This window comes from Ornithorhynchus anatinus, chromosome 14 (genome assembly GCF_004115215.2).
Source record: "Ornithorhynchus anatinus isolate Pmale09 chromosome 14, mOrnAna1.pri.v4, whole genome shotgun sequence".
NCBI classification, from domain to species: Eukaryota; Metazoa; Chordata; class Mammalia; order Monotremata; family Ornithorhynchidae; genus Ornithorhynchus; species Ornithorhynchus anatinus.
In genome coordinates, this window is record NC_041741.1 from 27,052,550 (window position 1) to 27,073,796 (window position 21,247).

The following is a 21,247-nucleotide window of genomic DNA, read 5'->3' on the forward strand; positions in this document are numbered from 1 at the left end:
CCTGTGATGTTTCCAAAAAGCCACAGTGTTTCTCTTTACCCTCCCCTGTCGATGCCTAACTGGACAGAGCTGCCACTGCAGGCTGTCCTCTACACTGGACGCTCCCTGTGGGCAGAGAATGTCTCTTTTCTGTTGTATTCTCTCAAGAGATTAGGACAGTGCTCTGCACACCGTAAAGGCTCACTAAACTCAATTAACCGACTACCTTGTTTCTGGAGGGTGTAGGGGCTCTCAACACCGTGGCTCAGTGGAAAGAGCCTGGGCTTCGGAGTCAGAGGTCATGAGTTCGACTCCCGGCTCTGCCACTTGTCAGCTGGGTGACTGTGGGCGAGTCACTTCACTTCTCTGTGCCTCAGTTCCCTCATCTGGAAAATGGAGAAAACCGTGAGCCTCACGTGGGACAACCTGATTACCCCGTATCTACCCCAGCGCTTAGAACAGCGCTCTGCACATAGTAAGCGCTTAACAAATACCAACATTATTATTATTATCCTCCACTCCAGAGGATTCAGGCCCCACCCCTTCCACCATCCACCTCTGTTCCTGCTCTCGATCGAGCTTTAGGGAAGTGTTCAAACTCTCAGAGGCCGAGCGTTTATGGCATAGGGATTGGATAGGAGAAGGAGTTGATCATCTTGGAAAACTCCCATAACTCTTTCTGGCCATTGGACTGCAATTTAGGCCCAAAGAACCAATAAATTCTTCTATCCATTCAGATTCTTCCAAGGTTATGGGACCAGGTTAAATGCCTTGCAAACTCTTTCAGTGCTTTCAAGACATCTGGGTGGTGTTCAGAATATAATAGGGCGCTCAAATGGCCTTTAAGCCCACACATATCTTTCAGAGGAGCTACGCCTTAGTCTCAGACCATGCTAAAGTGCAGTTTGTTTGGAACTACATTCAATAAAGCAAAAATCAACAGGAAAATCCAATCCTGGATGTTAGCTTCCACGTGTAGCGTAAGAAACTGCACGTAATAGTGGAAAGAGCGGGGGTCTTGGACTCGGAGAATCTGGGTTGTAATCCTGGCTCTGTCACCTTTTTGCTGCGTGATCTTGGGCAAATTATTTCAGTTAGCTATGCCTCTGTTTCCTCATATGTAAAGTGGGGATTAAATTCAAATCCCTCCGATTTAGAGTGTGAGCCACATGTGGGACAGAAACTATGGTTCAACCTAATTAGGTTACCTAGTACAGTATTTGGTACACAGAAAGTGCTTAACAAATACGATTATTATCAATCAATGGTATGTGAGTGCTTACTATGGGCAGAGCACTGTACTAAACACTTGGGGGAGTACAATATAACAGAATTATGTGCCATCTCTTCACTTGGCATGTTTTAAATTTAGCAACCTTGTCTAACCCAGAATGAATAAGATGTCTAGGGTGCTAGACAGGGGAAGCAGCATGGCTCAGTGGAAAGAGCCTGGGCTTCGGAGTCAGAGGTCATGGGTTCTAATCCCGGCTTTGCCACTTCTCAGCTGTGTGACCGTGGGCAAGTCACTTAACTTCTCTGGGCCTCAGTTGTTACCTCATCTGTAAAATGGGGATTAACTGTGAGCCTCACGTGGGACAACCTGATTCCCCTGTATCTCCCCCAGCGCTTAGAACGGTGCTCTGCACATAGTAAGCACTTAAATACCAACACTATTATTATTATTAGTTGATCAATTCAGAAATACTGTCCAACCCTGTTAAAGAATAAGAGCCAGGTCAAATCAAACGGCCTATCCCCTCTGCATATTTACGAGGAAGGTTTGCAGGTCCTTATAAAAGACCTGAACTGGACTTCCATTTCACACCATGACTACATTTCAGAGGTTAGCTTGATGGGCTGGCTTAACCCTTATAAGAGGAACAGAAGGGCTTTCAAATATTCAGGAAGGAACACCATAAAAAAAAATTTCCACCATGATCTCATGAGACAAGTGCTCAACATTTTTCTGCATTGGCAATAGCGCGTAAATGCACGCGAAATGGGGGTAAATCCCAAGGCAACATATTCCAGATGGAAACTGACAGGCCAGGCAAACTCATACAATTTGGGGACCCCCAGGGTAGTTTTCCTACTGCCTGCAAACCTGTCAGAGATTGAGGCCGAGCAGCTTGACATCGATAACATGCACCTGTCAAAGCTTACCAGTTGGGGTTTGGGTTTATGGTTATTCTCCAATAAAAAGGTCTTGACATTATAGAGAGTAACTATTTAAATGCACCAAAATATAATTCAAAGAAAAGTTGGTAAAATAATAATGCATGAAGAAAATATAGTCTAAGGGAAAATCTTAAGCAGCATTTTCAAATATATTATCAATTGTGGTGTTTGTTAAATGGCTTACTGTGAGTCAGGCACTGTACGAAGCACTGAGGTAGAAACAAAAATCAGATCAGACATGGGCCCCGTTCTACGGGGTCTCACAGTCTAGGAGGGAGAACAGTTGTTCAATCCTTAGTTTAGAGATGAGGAAACTGTGGCAAAGGAAAGTTAAGTGACTTGCCCAAGGTCCCATGGCAGGTAAATGGGGAAGTTAGGATTAGAACCCTGGTCCTTTGATTCTGAAGCGAGAGTTCATTTCATTAGGTTGCCAACTATGACAGGATTGGTGAGTACGTTGGTTGGAAGCACAGTTTTGAATCGGTTCCTTTTCAACCGTGATTCCTCACAGGAAAATCTGTATACTCAACATTTACTATGTGGGGCGGAGAGGGTGGTGGGGGCACTGACTCAGGTTCACACCATCAGGAGCTGGGAATTAATAAACACTATGAACTGAGGGAAGAAGAATCAACCCCCAGGAAGGCCCTTGATGTTTCCCCTAATGGATAAATGATAATGGATAATGATGTTCCCCCTGTGCCCTTAACATTAAAGAATCAACATTCATTCAGGTGCTTGCCTCAGGCACTCACGGATATGAGGACTGTCCCAAATGTGTCAGTCAGAGGAGAATCAATGATCTTTATGAGCACTTGCTGTTTGCAGAGCACAGATGCCAGCTGATCATTTTACAGCCACAAATTACCCCATTTGATCCAACCTACAAACCCATTTCCCCATCTTCCTTTTCTTTTGTCATAAAAGATTGCCTTGTAGCATATACCTCATTGAAGTAGTGTGGCCTAAGTGGATAGAGCACAGGCCTGGGAGTCAGAAGGATCTGGGTGCTAATCCTGGCTCTGCCACTTATCTGCTGTGTGATCTTGGGCAAGTCACATCACTTCTCTGAGCTTCAGTGACACCTGTGAAATGGGGATGAAGATTTGGAGCTCCAAGTGGAACATGGACTGTATCCAACCTGATTAGCTTGCATCTACTCTTGCACTTAGTACAGTGCACTTAGAAAGCGCTTAACAAATACCAGAAAAAAATCCTCGTCCCCAATCCTGCCTCCTCCCCAATCCTTCTGCCTCTCCTGTGAACCTCTGGGACTTGAACCCAGGTATTTCTGATTCCCAGGTCCATGGTCCATCCACTAAGCCATGCTGCTCTCTTGTCATTATATATCCGGTGTGGCCAGCACAAAATGGGGCCTAGTACAGGACATACCATTGAGCGATCGGGGACGTTACCGCCTCAGAGGGCATAAGGTCTTCACTCAGCTTCCTCCACACATAAACCCATCCTCACCTAGAGGATCAACTTACCTGGCTGAGTTCCGAGATGCCAGATTTAATAATGAAGATGATATTGAGGTCTTTGAACTCAACTAACTGAGAGGAAAAACTCTTTGCTCGGCCACACAGTCTATGTTGCCTTTACAGAGATGCTTTTACCATTGCTTTTCACTCAGAGATGGGGATCTCATAAGCTCTATGGATTCTACAGCAAACACGAATAGTTGTGAAATGAGATTATGAAGTTCAAAGGGAGTTTCAACTATGTGGAGCACAGAGTGTGAAGAGAGAGAATCTATGTAACAGATGTTTAGAGAGGGCCTCCAGGAAAGAAAATAAAGATGCTGCTAAAATCTTGAAGGACTTGAGGGATACTGGGATCACAAGAAGCTGCCCCCTCAAAATCGCTCCCAAGAATTATAGCCATTTAGCATTTTGGTGGTCTTGGTGCTGTTGAGAGTCTCGGCCAGAAAATCATTTGCTACCCTTTACAAACTTAACTTTGTTCATGGATAAGCAATTTGGGTGTTTTCCATTTCAAGGTCACCCTGCTCTACTTTAAAAAAGAATAAAGTTCGAATAAATCGGAGAGACCCTCTTCATCATTGAGCTAACCCCCTAGGTTCACTGCTCTAAAAGCAAAGAGTTCCCAGAAATCACCAAATTTACCCTCTCATGAGGCAACTTTATAACTGCATTTCTCTCTCCCTTTTATTTTAATTTAGATCAATAATGAATTAATGTCAAATAATCTTGCCTTTGTGGAAGCAGTATATTAAGGCAAGTATCGTAGAGGAATGCCACTTTTGACAAACACTAAGCAAATTCACAGGGTGGATCATATGGAAAAAGCATGTATTTTTCACCATGGTGAAACCGACCATCTGTGAAATCTGAGGATTTATGGAGCAATATTTTGTGCCAGCTTAGAATCTCACAGCAATCTCTCAATACCATAATGAAATTAGATATATGAATATTCACACCCCTTATGTTTCGTAAAAAAACTCGCAGCAAAACCAAGATGTAGATGGGTCTTACAGTGTGAAAGTCTTGGACAATCACATGCAGCTTGAAAGAGGTGCACTCTGCCCTAGAAACCATTAAGGAACCCAAATAGCTTGATTAAATCAATTGATCAACAATGGTATTTATTGAGCACTTACTGTGTGCAGAGCACTTTACTAAGTGCTTGGGAAGCTACAATATAATAGAGATGGTAGATGCAATACCTGTCCACAAGGAGCTTATAGTTTACATGGGGAGACAGACATTGAAATGAATTTCGGCTAGGGGAAATAGACGAGTATCAGGATATTTACATAATAATAATAATGATAATGTATTTGTTAAGCGCTTACTATGTGCAGAGCACTGTTCTAAGCGCTGGGGTAGACACAGGGTCATCAGATTGTCCCACATGAGGCTCACAGTCCTCATCCCCATTTTACAGATGAGGTAACTGAGGCCCAGAGAAGTGAACTGACTTGCCCACAGTCACACAGCTGACAAGTGGCAGAGGCGGAATTTGAACCCCTGACCTCTGACTCCCAAGCCCGGGCTCTTTCCACTGAGCCACGCTGCTTCTCTAAAAAATTCTGTGGGGTTGGGGTGAATATCAAAGTTTATTCTTTCTTTCATTCAATCATATTTACTGCGTGCTTAAGGGATGCACAGATAAATGCATAATTGATGCTGAGGGAGGTCAGAGGAAATAAAGGGCTTAGTCATGGAAGGCAAGACCACAAGCTCATTGTGGGCTGGGAATGGGTCTGTTATCTTGTTTTGTTGTACTTTTCCAAGTGCTTAGTACAGTGCTCTGCACATGGTAAGCACTCAATAAATATGACCGATTGACGGCCTCTTGGAGAAGTAATTTTAGGAGGATCTGAGGTGAGGAGAGTTCCGGATTGTCAAATACGAAGGAGGTAGGGAGTTCCAGGATGTGGGCAAAGGGTTGGTAGCAGGATACATCAGATCACCGTACAGGGAATTGGTGGCTGTTAGAAGAGCAGAGTGTGCAGGTTGGATTGTGGTAGATTCATGAAGTAAGGTAGGTGAGGGAGAGCTATTTAAGTGTCTTAAAGCCAGTGGTACGGCTAATACAAAGTGCACGTTAAAAAAATAATCAAATTGCACTTTAATCAACCATATAATAATAATAATAATTGTTGTATTTGTTAAGCGCTTACATTTTGCCAGGCACACCGGGGTAGATACAAGTAAATCAGGTTGGACTCAATCCCTGTCACATGTGGGGCTCATAGTCTCAATCCCCATTTTACAGATCAGGTAATTGAGGCACAGAGACGTGAAGTGATTCGTCCAAGGTCACACAACCATTCATTCATTCCATCGTATTCATTGAGCGCCTACTGTGAGCAGAGCACTGTACTAAGTGCTTGGAATGTACAATTAGGCAACAGATAGAGACGATCCCTGCCCAACAACGGGCTCACAGTCTAAAAGTCCAACAAGTGGCAGAGCTGGGATTAGAACCCATGACTTTCTGACTCCCAGACCCGTGCTCTGTGCATCACACCAGCCAAATGAACTACCACTAAGAGTCATAGGCAGCCTTCAAAGAACTCAGACTTAAGGTGATTTGTTTCTCAGTGTTTTGTGCTCACTATGGGGGAAAGGGAAATGTTTCCTTGAGTCCCAAGAGAGTTAACCCACTTTGAGAAGTGAAGCTTCTGTGCGTTGGGGACACAGACATTAACAGAGCACCACCTTCCTCTCTCTCCCTGCCGTGCCCAATTACACAAATACACACACACACACACAAACTGGCACTGAAAGTAGTCAAGTGGCAACTCCAGGAAGTCATTCCAGGCAGCTGCAGCCACTTACTCTTCCTCACTACTTCCCACCTGCTGCCTGGAGTTGAACCACTAGGTTGGGATTCACTGGAGCTGGAAAGCAGCCAGAAACTCTGCTACATTCTCCTCCAACATCTCATCTCCTCCTCATCCCTCTTCTCAGCTCTTCGCCGCTGCCATTAACCTTGCATTCCCACAGCCTCTATTACCTCTCCTGGACCACTCTTTCCAACAGCCTGGACCCTCCTAATTCATCCTTCTTTCAATCTAGGCCACTTCCACCACCAGCGTATCCTGCTGCTACTAACTTTTGACCCCAAATGTGGAAGTGGACAATTACAGAGATGGCCCAGATGTGGAAGCTGTTCTCTGGTCCCTCGACCCCTTCCACGACAAGCCGGCTCTATGAAGCAGAAGATCCACAATGGGCTGTGGTCACGGTCACCTGTGCTACTGTAGAAGCGATGTCATGGGCTACAGCTCACAGGTGGCACCAAACTCAGGCCGCCATGACATACAGCGAGTAAGTTTGAGTCCAGAAGTCCTCTTGAACATGTTATTTGTTGACTTCCTTTAGGGGCCTGTTCACTTCATAACAGTTGCTGTGACTCAGAATGTGCCACTTCAAGTAATTGTCAGAGAGGAAGTCAGATAATTATTTTGTACTTTTAGGTGAAAGAAAACATACACATCCAATTTCCTGATGGATGCTAGAGGGAAAAAACCACTGGTGTCTATCGGGAATTTTTAGGTTTAATAATAGGGGAAAATAATTAAATATTCCTTAAAAAGATTCAGCAGTGTCGCTCCTTTTCTTTTCAACTCAGGTGAGGATAGTCTGGGAAATATCTCTTTTACAGTTTAATAGGCATTAAAGATGGCACTTATTCCATATTTTCTAGAGCTATGTTAAATTCTAATGTCTAGAAATTATTTTTCAGATTTTCTTGTTTTCTAATGAGGTGTTTTACTCACCATATGTTGCCTTCCAAGCATTCTGTTGCCACTGTCAGTGACAGAATGCTCAATTGGCTATTCATTGTTCTGGCCTAATAATGGTATTTATGTTCACATTTAAGAAAGTGATTCTCCCAAGGCCATTATTTAACATAACAATCAATTCATGGTGGCCAATGCCATCATTTTCCTGTAGCTGATCTGCACATTTAAGACCCAAGTTTACTTTGAGATTATTTTTCAGGTTAAAAATATAGATTGTTGAGTCCAAAAAAAATTTGGCCTCGATAACCAGAATATTTGTTTGTATAGACCTGATCTCATTTACTTTTCTTGAAATCCAGGGGAAAGTGGTTAATTAGAGATGTCACTATTTCACTACTGTTCTTCAAATAATAATCATGGAATACTGGGTGAGAAAAATAAAATAAGCACCAAACCTACTTTTTCTTTAATCTTCTGTCTTTTTCTGCTTGAGTTCCAAGTTTGCCTAAACCTAGAGATTCTTGTGCTGCAGCTTCTGTTTCCATAAAGCCTCCTGTGAAGGAATAAAAAAAAAAATTCGCATTAGATTGACTCATTCCTCCTTCCTCCTTTTGAACATATTCCATCTATATTTATAAGAACAGAGACTCTAAAAATATACTACTGTCAACAGATCAGAAAAAAGTTGATCTTCTTTCTCTTTCTGGAATGAAAACCTCGAGTTCTTCACCTTCACCCAATATTCCTCTCCACATTTGATGCTTCTGTGAAACCATTTTTAGAGGGAATCATCTACCCTGATATAAATATACGGAATAGGTTTTTCAGCAAATGAAATGAAAATGAAATGGATAAGGTAATTTTGTGAGGGAAGTCTGATTAAAAGTATACTTTCACTTAAATTATTCACATGCCCGAAGCAAAATCAGCGTAACTGGTCTTGGATTATCCTGAAACTGCCTTTCTAAGAGGTTACCAGTCAGAGATTGATGGTGGTGGCCAAAGGATATGGCCCAGGCCATAGATCGTGCTGAGATAAATATCTTCTGGGTGTGACAGCCTGACAATCTGGGCTCTTTCCTCAGTGTGTTTTAAAGCTACTAAAGTTAACACAACCATTAGTAGCGTAGGGTAATTCCACCAATAGGGCAGCAAATGGGGTGAAATAAATCACACTGAGAATTAAAAGTTAGTTCAATTTGCAATCCATGATAATTTTGTTCAAGGTTCTAGTAAACTAAAAATGATTTACTGAACTATAAAAATTAGTCATCTAGTCTGCATTTTCATAGCTTCTTTTAGCATTCCCTGTTCCTGGCGATCATTCGTAATTTAATCAAGTGGAAATGGACGACTACTGCTGGGTAAGAGTTTCATGGAATTTTCCTTCGATTTCCCCAAATTGCTGTGTTGCGTGCAAGAGTATCTCAAAAAAAAATAATAGGTCATCTGTTCTCAGTACATCATTTTGTCTATTTTAGAAGATTCATTTACATAGACCTCTGGCATAGCCTGATAATCCTGTAACTGAACTGAAGGCTTGCAAAAGCACTATTAACTGTAGTCACACTGATACCTCAATCAATCACTGGTATTTATTGAGTGCTTACCATGTGCAGAGCACTCTACTAATCTCTTGGGAGAGTTCAATACAACAGAGTTGTTAGGCACATTCTCTGTTCACAAGCTAAGAGTCTAAAGGGAGAGTTTACAGGGGAACTTAGCCTAGCTTCAATTCTGTGATTCTGGGGTTTGGGAAACCTATATTTATTTTGCCTATTTATGTGTAGGTGCCACCAATATATCAGTATTAATGATTAGAATAATAATAATTATGGTATTCAACCCACCTCATTTATGTACATACTCGTAATTTTTTTTTCTGTCTCCTAGACTGTAAGCTCCTTGTGGACAGGGAACATGCCTTCCAACACTACTGTATGGTAATAATCATGATATTTGATAAGCGCTTACCAGGTGTCAAGCACTGTTCTAAGCACTGGGGTTGATACAAGTTAGTCATGTCAGACAGACACGGTACCTGGACCATACAAGACTCACAGTTTAAGTAGGAGGGAGAACACGTATTGAATCCCCATTTTACAGATGAGGAAACTGAGGGACAGAGTAGTTAAGTGATTTGCCCAAGGTCACAGAGCAGGCAGGTAGCAGAGCTGACTCCCAGGCCCATTCTCTTTATGATATAGACCATGATTGTTCTCAAGTGCTTAATACTGTGCTTTTCACACACTAAGCTCAATAAATATCATAAATTTGATGGATTGAAATTTGTTAAGCACTTAATGTATGCCAAACATCATGCTAAGTGCTGCAGTTGGTACAATGCAATCAGTTAAGGCACAGTCATTGTTCCACATGTCTAAGAGGGATGTTACCATCTCCATTTTACAGCTGAGGAAAATGAGGCACAGAACCCAGATCTCTTGATGCCCAGGCCCACTCTCTTTCCAAAAGACCATAAGGCTTGGAATCCTTATGAAAGGAATCCTCATGAAAGAAATCCACCTCAATTTGAGGTCACTGGAAGTCATTTTTTCAGCTAAGTGTTTTCATCGTCACATAGCCTTATTCCTTCTGGACATATGAATTTGGGAGTATTCATAAATTACAAGGCAGAATCTGGCAACATCAACAAAATGAGTTGCTTAGATCATAAATGGGAATTAACAATCCAGTCAAAAGTTATAAAATTCTCAATTAACACAGATGGGCGCATGTGGTTCAATTTGAGAAACCCATTCAAGAGTCTACAATATTATGAGCTACCAGGTGGCTGAATAAATCAGGAATGAATTTTTCCCTTAGTAGTGAAACAAGAAACATCTAAATTATGATGAAAAATCACTTCTTTTTAGAGATTTTTAGCAGATGAGGAAGAACAGATATGCATAATGAAAGCTACGCAGTGGAAAGGAGACATATTAATGATTAGTGCTGGACCCAAAGCATAAATGCCTCTGTGAGTTCTTAAAGTGGAACCTGGAATCTGAAGTGGAGCTTGGCAACACTTTGAGATGATTAAGAAAACCTCTCAAAGCCAAGCGATCAGAGACCTGACTAGTTAAGAATGTCACAGGTGCAAATCCTGAAATAAAAATGATTGAAGAGTTAATAGTGCTGAACAAAAGACCATAGAATGTAATAGCTTTGTTAGCTTTTAAAGTGGTATGTTGTCTCAAATTAGTATGGGAAAAACAACAGCCTTCATGGTTTTTTTCTTGCAGCTTCCCCTTCCCGCCACCACCGTAACGTACGAAAAACGGGGGGAAAGGATATTTGTACTTTACCAACCACTTAGCACAGTGTTCTGCACAGAGTACATAAATACCATTGATTGATTTGGTGCATTAGGATAAAGTTTTGACAAATTAGGTGAGGTAGCAAAATGACCACTCCTTTATCTTCTTCCTTCTCTCTTCTATACATACCACAGCAGTGCTTTCATACACACCTTAATTGCTGCAATTATTTCACCTAATAGTTTTGCTTCCCTGGTAGAACTTTGCTCCATTGAAATCAGACATGAGAACCTTACAACCTGAATTTAAAATGATTTGCCAAACTCCTACTGTTCTCAGTAATAGATATTTCTTCCAGCTAGTATTAAAACATCCTGACTCATTTTACAGGCCCCATTCTTTCACAAGTAATATTAGCACAGTAGAAAGCCCACACTTGAGATTTCATTCCTATATTCATTCATTCATTCAACAGCATTTATTGAGTGCTTACTATGTGCAGAGCACTGTACTAAGCGCTTGGAATGAACAAGTCGGCAACGGATAGAGACAGTCCCTGCCGTTTGACGGGCTTACAGTCTAACCGGGGGAGACGGGCAGACGAGAACAATGGCAATAAACAGAGTCAAGGGGAAGAACATCTCATAAAAACAATGGCAGAAAATCTCACTATTAGCTTATCAATAAGCAATTAATGACGCCCTGCATACTGATCAAAGAACAATACTCTTAGAGGCGTGACATATCTCTCTGTCAAGCCCTCCCAAGGACCTATATGGTCACTTCGGAGCAGGGAAGACGGGAGGAATACTGTTTTTTATGGTATTTCTCAAGTGATTACTATGTGCCAGACATTGTACTAAGTGCCGGAGTAGACAAGTGAATCAGGTTGGACACAGTCCATGTCCCACATGGGGCTCACAGTCTTAATCCCCACTGGCACTATTACTTCCCCATTCTACATATGAGGAAACCGAAGTCCAGTGAAGTTAAGTGACTTGCTCCAGGTCACATAGGAGGAAAATGGTGGAGTTGGAATTCAAATCCGGGTTCTATGACTCCCAGGCCTGTGCTCTCTCCACTAGGTCATGTTGCTTCCAAGCCTAGCCCAGTGCTTGGCCCACAGTAAGCATCTCCTAAATGCCATCAATATTACCGATGGAACGGCAAGCGAGGTTCAAACACTCCATTTCCTATTATCAGCACGAGCTTTTTAATGGCCCTGCCAGCATTCATCTCCTTGTATTGCTCTACAGTTTCTCAGTCTAATGGATCTTTTATCCAAGAAACACAGCTCCTAAGAGGATACAGTAGGCCTGCTGATGAACACATAATCATTTAAGTGATTGAACAACCGTGTCCTGCGGTTACTGATTTTCTGTGTAGTTTTACCTTGGGAAAGCAAGGAACTGTTGTGAAGACTACTACAACCGGCTTTATTAAGCCCAGTAAACTATGAGGGGCTGAAACAAGAAGCTAAAGCAGGGAGAGTTTTACTTTACTATCTTTGGAGGCAGAAAAGAGGACATTATAAAAAAGTGACCATTTAACATTAGATGCAGGACCTAATTGATTGGTAAATTAAATTTCAGCTGTTACTGTTATGAAATGAAGACAACTGACAAATTGGAAAACTATATCAGAGGCTGCATCACCCGGGTTCTCTTGGGTCATGGAAATACTGGGCCACATGGAAGGCGGCGTGGCTCAGTGGAATGTGCACAGGACGGGGATTCAGGAGGAGCAAAGTGGCCTAATGGACAGAGCGTGGGTCTGGGAGTCAGAGGATCTGGGTTCTAATCCCTGCTCTGCCATTTGTCTGCTGGGTGACCTTAGGTAAGTCAATAATAATAGTATTTGTTAAGCACTTACTATGTGCCAGGCACTATACTAAGCCCTGGGGTGGATAAAAGCAAATTGAGTTGGATTTAACTTCTCTGTGCCTCAGTTATCTCATCTGTAAAATAAGTATTAAGACTGGGAACCCCATGTGGGGCTGGGACTGTGTCCAACCTGATTTGCTTGTATCCACCCCAGCGCTTAGTACAGTGCCTGGCACAGAGTAACCATTTAACAAATACCATTATTATCGGAGGTCTAATACCAGCTTCACCATTCTCAAGCTGTGTGAATTAAGCAAAGTCACTTAACCTTTCTGCATTTCTTTCCTCTCAGTACAAAGGGATCCAATACCTGTTCTTCTGCCCTGTGTGAGACAGGGGTTTTGTCCCATCTGATTTACATGAATCTACCCCAGCGTAATATCATTATTATAATTCATTATTATTTCATACGGTAAACCATCCCCCGTGTGACAGAAATTTGTTCCCCAGACCCCCCACCCCTCCCTGCAAAAACAAACTGGATTTTATTTTATTTCAGCACCATGGTTATGGGGGACTAGGGAAGACCTCCCACCTTCTCTGTAATAACTAAATTGCCTTGCAACTATTGCACTCAGGCAACTCCAAATTATCGTGGGGTTTGTTTGGCTGGCATATATACAAAGAATGAATGTTCTATATTTTGTCATATATTTTGCATGGCCATAAATGCATTTTCTAATTACTCAAAAACATCCAGCTCCTCAGTGATCTCCTTGTAGCTTTTGAGCATTCAACTGTCTTCTCTCCCAGGTGGCTGTTAGAAGAACTGGCGATGTGGGAGAGAAGTGGGGAGGAAAGAAGAGGAGGGGATCCAGACCAGCTCCGGAGTCAGGCTGTCAGCCAGACTAAGAATTTGGGAAAAGAGTGGAAATCTAGGGGCCCTGGACAGATTTTTTTTCTTTTTTAGCTATCTGAACTGTTTTCAGGTTCATTATATTTTTACTGGGTAAATGAACTGAGAAAAGAACCACAACCCAGGTGCTTGTTTCCTTGGAGTTTTATTTAAATCAGGGGTTTCAAAATTAGGGTTTTTTTTACTACTGTTATTTTCAGAGTCTGCTCTATGTTTGGTTATACAGACAGAAGGTCTGATAGTTAAGATTCTTGGCATGACTGTATCAAGGACAAGACAGATAAGGAAACAGAAATCCTGATAGATTTCTTCCTTCTTCAAACAATACTAGGAGAAATTTGTTGTATCCATGACAAGAGGCTATCAGTGCCAAATTAGTTTCTTAGGAATTCAACAGGAGTAGTCAAATACACCAGGATCTGGGTTCTAATCCCAGTTCCGTAGTTTGCCTGCTGTGTAACCTTGGGCTATCGCTTAATTTCTTTGTGCCTCAGTATCATCTGAAAATGGGGATTAAATATCCGTTCTCCCTCCACCTTAGACCGTAAAGGCCGTGTAAAACAGAGACCGATTATCTTGGGTCTATCCTAGAGCTTAGTACAGTACTTGACTTAGAGTAGGCCCTTAAGTACCACAATTATTATTGCTACATGAACAAATAAGTCAGGTTGGGAAAAATGATGGTTAGGTGGCAATTACTTACTGAGCTGTCCAAGTCGGGCCTTTTCCTTTTTGCCAAACAAACGTCCTATTGAGGATTTTATTCCTTTCTTCTTGGGGGCTTTATGGAGTGAGTCCTGACTGCTGTTGACACTGCCAAGACCAAGGCTTTCTGGTTCCAGAGACACAGACAAACTGCTGTAAAAGAAGCAGAGAAAACTGTTCACCTCTGCACCGTTCAGCTAGTACCAAAATGTGTTTATTATTCTTTCAAAATGGAGCTTTCAAAATACAGAAACCGCAGGGCCTAGTGGATAGACCACCAGCTTGGGAATGAAAAGGACCGGGGTTCTAATCTCCACACCACCACTTGTCTGCTGTGTGACCTTGGGTGAATCACTTCAATTCTCTGGGTCTCAGTTACCTCATCTGTATAATGGGGATGAAGACTGGGAGCCATATGAGGGATCTGGACTGTATCCAACCTGATTAGCTTGTATCTAACCCTGTGCTCAGTTCAGAGCTTGGCACATAGTAAGCATTTAACAGTTACTGTAAAAGAAAAAAAAACATGGAGGAATATCCGCTGAAATCTGACTAGGCACTAGGTTTCCTTTGGGAAGTATCAGTCTTTAATATCTTCCCTTTAACTGTGGGATCTCATGATGCCAATGTATTTAATGTTGGTATTTGTTAAGCGCTTACTATGTGCCGAGCACTGTTCTAAGTGCTGGGGTAGACACAGGGGAATCAGGTTGTCCCACGTGGGGCTCACAGTCTTAATCCCCATTTTACAGATGAGGGAACTGAGGCACCGAGAAGAGAAGTGACTGGCCCAAAGTCACACAGCTGACAAGTGGCCGAGCTGGGATTTGAACCCATGACCTCTGGCTCCAAAGCCCGTGCTCTTTCCACTGAGCCACGCTGCTTCTCTTAGCATGTCTTTCTCCAAAATTATCTGTTCCTGTTCCCTTCTCTGGGTTTGTTTTTTTTTTTTTCCGAGAACCATATAACACGAAATAACTACCTGAAAAGTCACCTTCCCCCTCATTCGAATGTGCTGATTTCTGTCTAAAGATAGAAAGACTAAATCTCATAACTGAGGAATTATAAATTATTAGTTCTTCTAACCTATTGTTCCCAACTTTTCTGTCCTCAGTGTTTGAACCTAATCTATTTACTTTTAAGCCATTTGGGTGGTATCCTGTGAATTATTCCACAATGTTTTAGAGATCACTTTATGGTTTCCTTAGTAACACATAATAGTAATAAAAATGATAATAATAGTGGTATTTGTTAAGCACTTACTATGTAACAGGCACTGTACTAAGCACTGGGGTGGACACAGGTAAATCAGGTTGGACCCAGTCCATGTCCCACGATCTTAATCCCCATTTTACAAAAGAGGTAACTGAGGAACAGAGAAATAAAGGGATTTGCCCACGGTCACACAGCAGACAAGTGGCAGAGTTAGAATTAGAAACTAGGTCCTTTTGACTCCCAGGTCCATGCCCTATCCCCTAGGCCTTGCTGAGCTCTCTCTGGGAATGGGAGTCAAAGGACCAAGGTTCTAATCCCACTAAGCCACTTGTCTGCTGTGAGACCTTCGGCATGTCACTTAACCTTTCTGTGCCTCAGTTACCTTAAATGGATATTAAGATTGGGAGCCTCAATGGAACACGGCCTTTCTCCAACCTGATTATATAATATCTACTCGAGCATTTAGTACAGTTCGGGCACTTGGAAAAACTACCATTAAAAAAATGGGAGCCAATTCAGCAGTTGGTACCCTTCTAATGGCAAATGTTAAGTGCTTATTCTGTGCCAGGCACTATTCTAAGTGCTGGGGAGGATACAAGCAAATCAAGTTGGTCACAGTCCCCGTTCTATGTGGGGGTCACAGTCTCAACCCCCATTTTACAGATGAGGTAACTGAGGCACAGAGAAGTGCCTTTCCCAAGGTCACGCAGCCGGCCGGTAATAATAATAATAATGTTGGTATTCGTTAAGCGCTTACTACGTGCAGAGCACTGTTCTAAGCGCTGGGGTAGACACAGGGGAATCAGTGTTGTCCCACGTGGGGCTCACAGTTTTAATCCCCATTTTACAGGTGAGGTAACTGAGGCCCAGAGAAGTGAAGTGACTTGCCCACAGTCACACAGGTGACAAGTGGCACGGCCGGGATTCGAACCCGAGATTCGAACCCATGACCTATGACTCCAAAGCCCGGGCTCCTTCCACTGAGCCACGCTGTTCGGTAGCCGAACCAGGATTAGAACCCTTGACCTTCTGACTCCCAGACTGATGCTCTATTCACTACACCATGCTGCTTCAAAATTTCGGACATATATCCTACTTCAGGCTCTTTCCCTTGCTCAGGCTTTGTCTGTACGCCCTGAGTGTGTTCCTGGTGTCGTGCGGTTGAGAAAAGCAACAAGAGAAGCAAAACCCCCTTCTATCCTGATCTATTTGCCGTTCCCAGCTTCTGTTGCTCTTCTCACAATCATCTCACAACTCCCGCTTGGTCACAGCACACCTGTTTAGTCTGCAACAGTTGTCTCCTAAGTGTTCTGGCATATTTTCTGAGCTGTATCTACTGCAACTGGTTTGAATTTCCTTTGAGAAGCTGCTTTCCTTTTCCCTATATAGCTTGCAATATAGTAGTGGCCTAGCAGAGACAGCGCAGACCTGGGAGTAAGAGGATGGGGGTTTTAACCCTGGCTCTGCTACTTTCCTGCTGTGTGACCTTGGGCAAGTCCCTTCTCTTTGCCTCAGTTGCCTAATCTGTAAAAGGAGGATTAGGACTGTGAACTCCATGTTGGACAGAAACGGCATCTAACCTGATAACCTTATATCTAGTCCGGCGCTTAGAACAGTGTTTGACGCATAGAAAGCGCTTAAGAAATATCATCATTATTTTTATTAATGTCCACCGTTGTTTTCATATACCCTGAAAACCATTCAAGAAGCTAGATATGATGATGCCACTTGTCTGCTGTGTGACCTTGGGCAAGGAACTTCTCTGTGCCTCAGTTACCTCATCTGTAAAAATGGGGATTAAATAATGTGAGCCCCACGTGGGACAACCAGATGACCCTGTATCTACCCCAGAGCTTCAGAACAGTGCTCTGCACATAGTAAGCGCTTAACAAATACCGTAATCATTATTATCATTATCTCACAACCCTATAAAAGATTAGCAACACTATAGCTTGGTGGAGCTTGAATTTGCATAAAAGCATGATGATACGTTGTTGCCAAATCCTTCACAGAATATGCTGGACTTGCTCATTGGTTTTCTGCTTCTTTATTCTTGCCTCATTGGAGATACAAGTATATCTAGGTACCTAGGTAATAAAATTCTACGACATGGCTGAGTTGGATGTTGCCAGTGTAAATCACAGGATGTTCCTCCTGTTTAGACTGTGAGCGCCACATGGGACAAGGACTGTGTCCAATTTGATAATCTTGTATCTACCCCAGAACCTACTAAAGTGCTTGGCTCACTGAAAGCACTTAACAAGTACCATTACTATTATATTCTTGATTCAGTACTTGGTTTGGCTTAGTTATAAGATTTCCTAAAAGGTGAAAGTCTGTCCATAACCTTGCTTGTTTTCTCTTCAGGCTCATCAAGACTGTGAGCAGGGCACGTGTCTGCTAGATTCTGTTGTATTGCAATCTCTCAGGTGCTTAGTAGAGTACTCTGAGCATATTAAGTGCTCAATAAATACCACCTCTTAATCGATTGATTAATCCCTGGTTCTCACCTGATTTGCCAAAGGAGCTTGATGCATGAGCATCTCTCATAGCACCTCCTGTTTAGAATGTTTAAAGCCCGTCAATGGGCAGGGATGGTCTCTATCTGTGCCGAATTATACATTCCAAGCGCTTAGTACAGTGCTCTGCACCTAGTAAGCGCTCGATAAATACTATTGAATGAATGTTTAAAGACACTTGGGGTCAATGGAGAGGGACTGTCTCTATCTGTTGCCGAATTGTACACTCCCAGCGCTTAGTACAGTGCTCTGCACCTGGTAAGCGCTCGATAAATACTATTGAATGAATGTTTAAAGACACTTGGGGTCAATGGAGAGGGATTGTCTCTATCTGTTGCCGAATTGTCCATTCCAAGCGCTTAGTACAGTGCACTGCACATGGTAAGCGCTCAATAAATACTATTGAATGAATTGAATTTGAAGAATTTCCATAAACTGGACTTGGTTTCTAACATAAGCAACGAGGCATTATGTCATCAAGCATGGCTGTTGTAGAATGTAAGATTAACCTCTAGAATGTAAGCTCACTGTGGGCAGGGAATGTCACTGTTTATTGTTGTATTGTACTTTCTCAAGTGCTCAGTACAGTGCTCTGCACACAAGAAATGCTCAATAAAAGCCATGAATGAATATGTGAAACAGATCCAGATTTAATGTACTATACTGTTCTATCCCATTGGTAGAAGGAATGGTTGAGAAAAAGTGCCTTAATATGACCTATGTAGTAGACTGTATCTTGAGTCTCATGCACTGGGAGAGTCATCTACAACAGCACATATATGCGCTTGAAAAAGGCAATCTGAGACCCACAGTCCCAGATACATTGTGCACACAAAAAGGCCGTCTCCTGTAGTGTTGTCATGTGTGATGTTTGCAGCACTTGGTGCTGCTTTTACATTTGCCTCTGTCTCCCATTCCTTATGAAGATTTTCTCGGAAAAGAACTGCTACGTGAAAGTGGTTTAGCCATGGAGGGATAAACCTCACATTATACAATGTGCCACAAAGCGTGGCCTTGTGGAAAAAGCATGGGCCTGGGAGTCAGAAGGACCTGGGTTCTAATCCTGGCTCCCCCACTTGTCTGCTGTATGATCTTGGGCAAGTGACTTCACTTCTCTGGGCCTGAATTACCTCATCCGTCAATGGGGACTAAGGCTGTGCATCCTGTGTGGGATGAGGACTGTGCCCGACCTAATTAAATTGCATCTCTACAGCTCTTAGCACTGTGCTTGGCACAGAGTAGGCACTTAAAAATGCCATTAAAAAAGAGCATATTCCACTTTTTTGTTGTTGTTTTTGGCAAAAGTGAGGACTGCTATGAAAACAGCTAAAAGAAGATGGTCCCTGAACCTCTTGTACAAGAGTTTCGCTGTTAAAATCATGTTCTCTTTAATCTAAAAATTTCATTAGGACCTCAGAAGTGATTGTTTAAGATAATAATAATGATAACAACAATGGTATTTTTTTAAGCTTATTCTGTGTCAAGCAGTGTTCTAAGCACTGGGGTAGATATAACCTAACCAGGTTGGACACGGCCCCTGTCCCATATGAGGCTTAACAGTCTTAATATCCATTTTAAAGATGAGGTAAGTGAGGCACAGAGAAGTTAAGGTCACCGAGCAAAGAAATGGTGGAGCTGGGATTAGAACCCAGGTCCTACCGACTCCCAGACTTGGGCTCTATCCACTAGGCCACAGTGCTATGGGCAAATAACAGCAGTCAAGACCGGAGATGAGCAATAGAGCTGAACTTCGGAATATTCGGGTTTCCGGTATGATTCATTCATTCATTTGATCACATTTATGAGCACTTATTGTGTGCTGAGCACTGTACTAAGCGCTGTACTAAGATATGTTTGAATAGCTGGTCCGGAAGGTCACTGTCTAATATCTTGTGTATAAAGGGAGGCAGAGGCACCGTGATCTTAAAGCAGTATGATTTTTTTTACCTTTGGAGAACTTTAAATGCTAAACCAAACCATATCTTGAAGTCACAATTGGTTCTTGGATATTCATTTAACTTACATACCTCTCTATAAATTACATACTAGAAATTATTAATTTTTATTAATGTCTGTCTCCCCTCTAGACTGTCAGCTTGCTCTGGGCAGGGAACATATCTACCAACTCTGTCGGAATGAAGCACTTAGTGCGGCGCTCTGCACACAATAGAATTTCAATAAATGCACCACTGATGATGATGATGATTTCACACTCCTAAGTCCATCTTTTTGTAGTGTCTGTGGCAACATAAGGGCCACAGATATAAATATATATATTTCATATATATAAAACTGAGCCCTGTGAGCCTCACCTTCGGGCATCTGTGTGGTAGGAAGAAGGAAGGGTGTGAGTCATTCGGACAGCTCGAGGTGTGGGAGGTGGAGAGGTTTCACATTTTATTGTCGCTTTATCTTCACGACCGTCTTCTTCCACCACTGCAATCTGCAGATCAAACCATGAGTTGAGTTGGATGAAATGAAAATGGGGTAAAATACAAATCTGGCATTTACAGTCCTCTAGACTGTAAACTCCTTGTGAGCAGGGAATGTGTCTACCGACTCTGTCATATTGTGCTTTCCCAAGTGCTTAGCATAATCAATAAATATGACTGATTGATTGTGAATACAAAATACCTACATAGAGCTTGCAAACATTTTCTACTAAAAACATGAAACTGTCCTCATGTCTGTTGTTGGAGAATTAAATAGCCCAGTCAATAAGATAGTTTTATATATTTAAAACATGCACCCGATTAACAAATCACATAAGGACTAGTGAGTCAATTTACATAAATTTGGACTGACATTTTTGGATTACTGTTTCATAGGAGATGAAAACCAGTTTGGTCTAGGAGATAGGGACTGGTTTTGTCAGAACACACGACGCCTTGGATGAAATGGCAGAATCTGTCATCGAAAAAGAAATGCCAAAATCTATGTTGCTTAAAATATGTTTCACTTCTTCTGAAGGAAAAAAAATTCAACTATCCAGCTGATTAAGGAAAAGATTCCAACACTGTCACAACAGGGAAGCAGCGTAGTCTAGTGGAAAGAGCACGGGGCTGGGAGTAAGAAGACCTGGGGTTCTAATCCCGGCTCTGCCACCTGTCTGCTGTGTGACCTGGAGTATCTCTCTTAACTTCTCTGTGCCTCGTCTGTGCACTGGGAATTAAGACTGTGAGGCACAGAGACTGATTACCTTAGGACAGTGCTTAGGACTGCCTGGCACACATAGTAAACTCTTAAAAAATACCATTAAAAACAAAACCAAAACTGAAATGGCAGGGTAAGAAATGACAATGTAGTGAGTACTGATCAAAGATAAAAGCAAAAATATGGATGCTTTGAAGTTAGTGGGACCTCATGGTAATTATTCTATAACTTGGTCAAGTCACTGTGAAGTGACCAGAGGAAGCAAAAGACTCAGG

At 42.2% G+C, this 21,247-nt stretch overlaps 1 protein-coding gene across 5 annotated transcripts in view; it reads right to left on the bottom strand.

Annotated features, from left to right (window-relative positions):
• PPFIA2 (PTPRF interacting protein alpha 2) overlaps positions 1-21,247 on the bottom strand; it is a 422,696-nt gene that overhangs the window by 57,404 nt on the left and 344,045 nt on the right. For 4 of the 5 annotated variants that reach the window (XM_029079000.2, XM_029079003.2, XM_007666225.3 and 1 more), the window contains 3 exons: positions 20,132-20,262; positions 14,084-14,238; positions 7,841-7,934 (listed from right to left, as the gene is read on the bottom strand). In XM_029079000.2, the coding sequence (XP_028934833.1) occupies positions 7,841-7,934; positions 14,084-14,238; positions 20,132-20,262 (380 nt within the window). The remainder of the gene's footprint in view (positions 1-7,840; positions 7,935-14,083; positions 14,239-20,131; positions 20,263-21,247) is intronic. The other variant, XM_029079005.2, reaches the window with a different exon arrangement.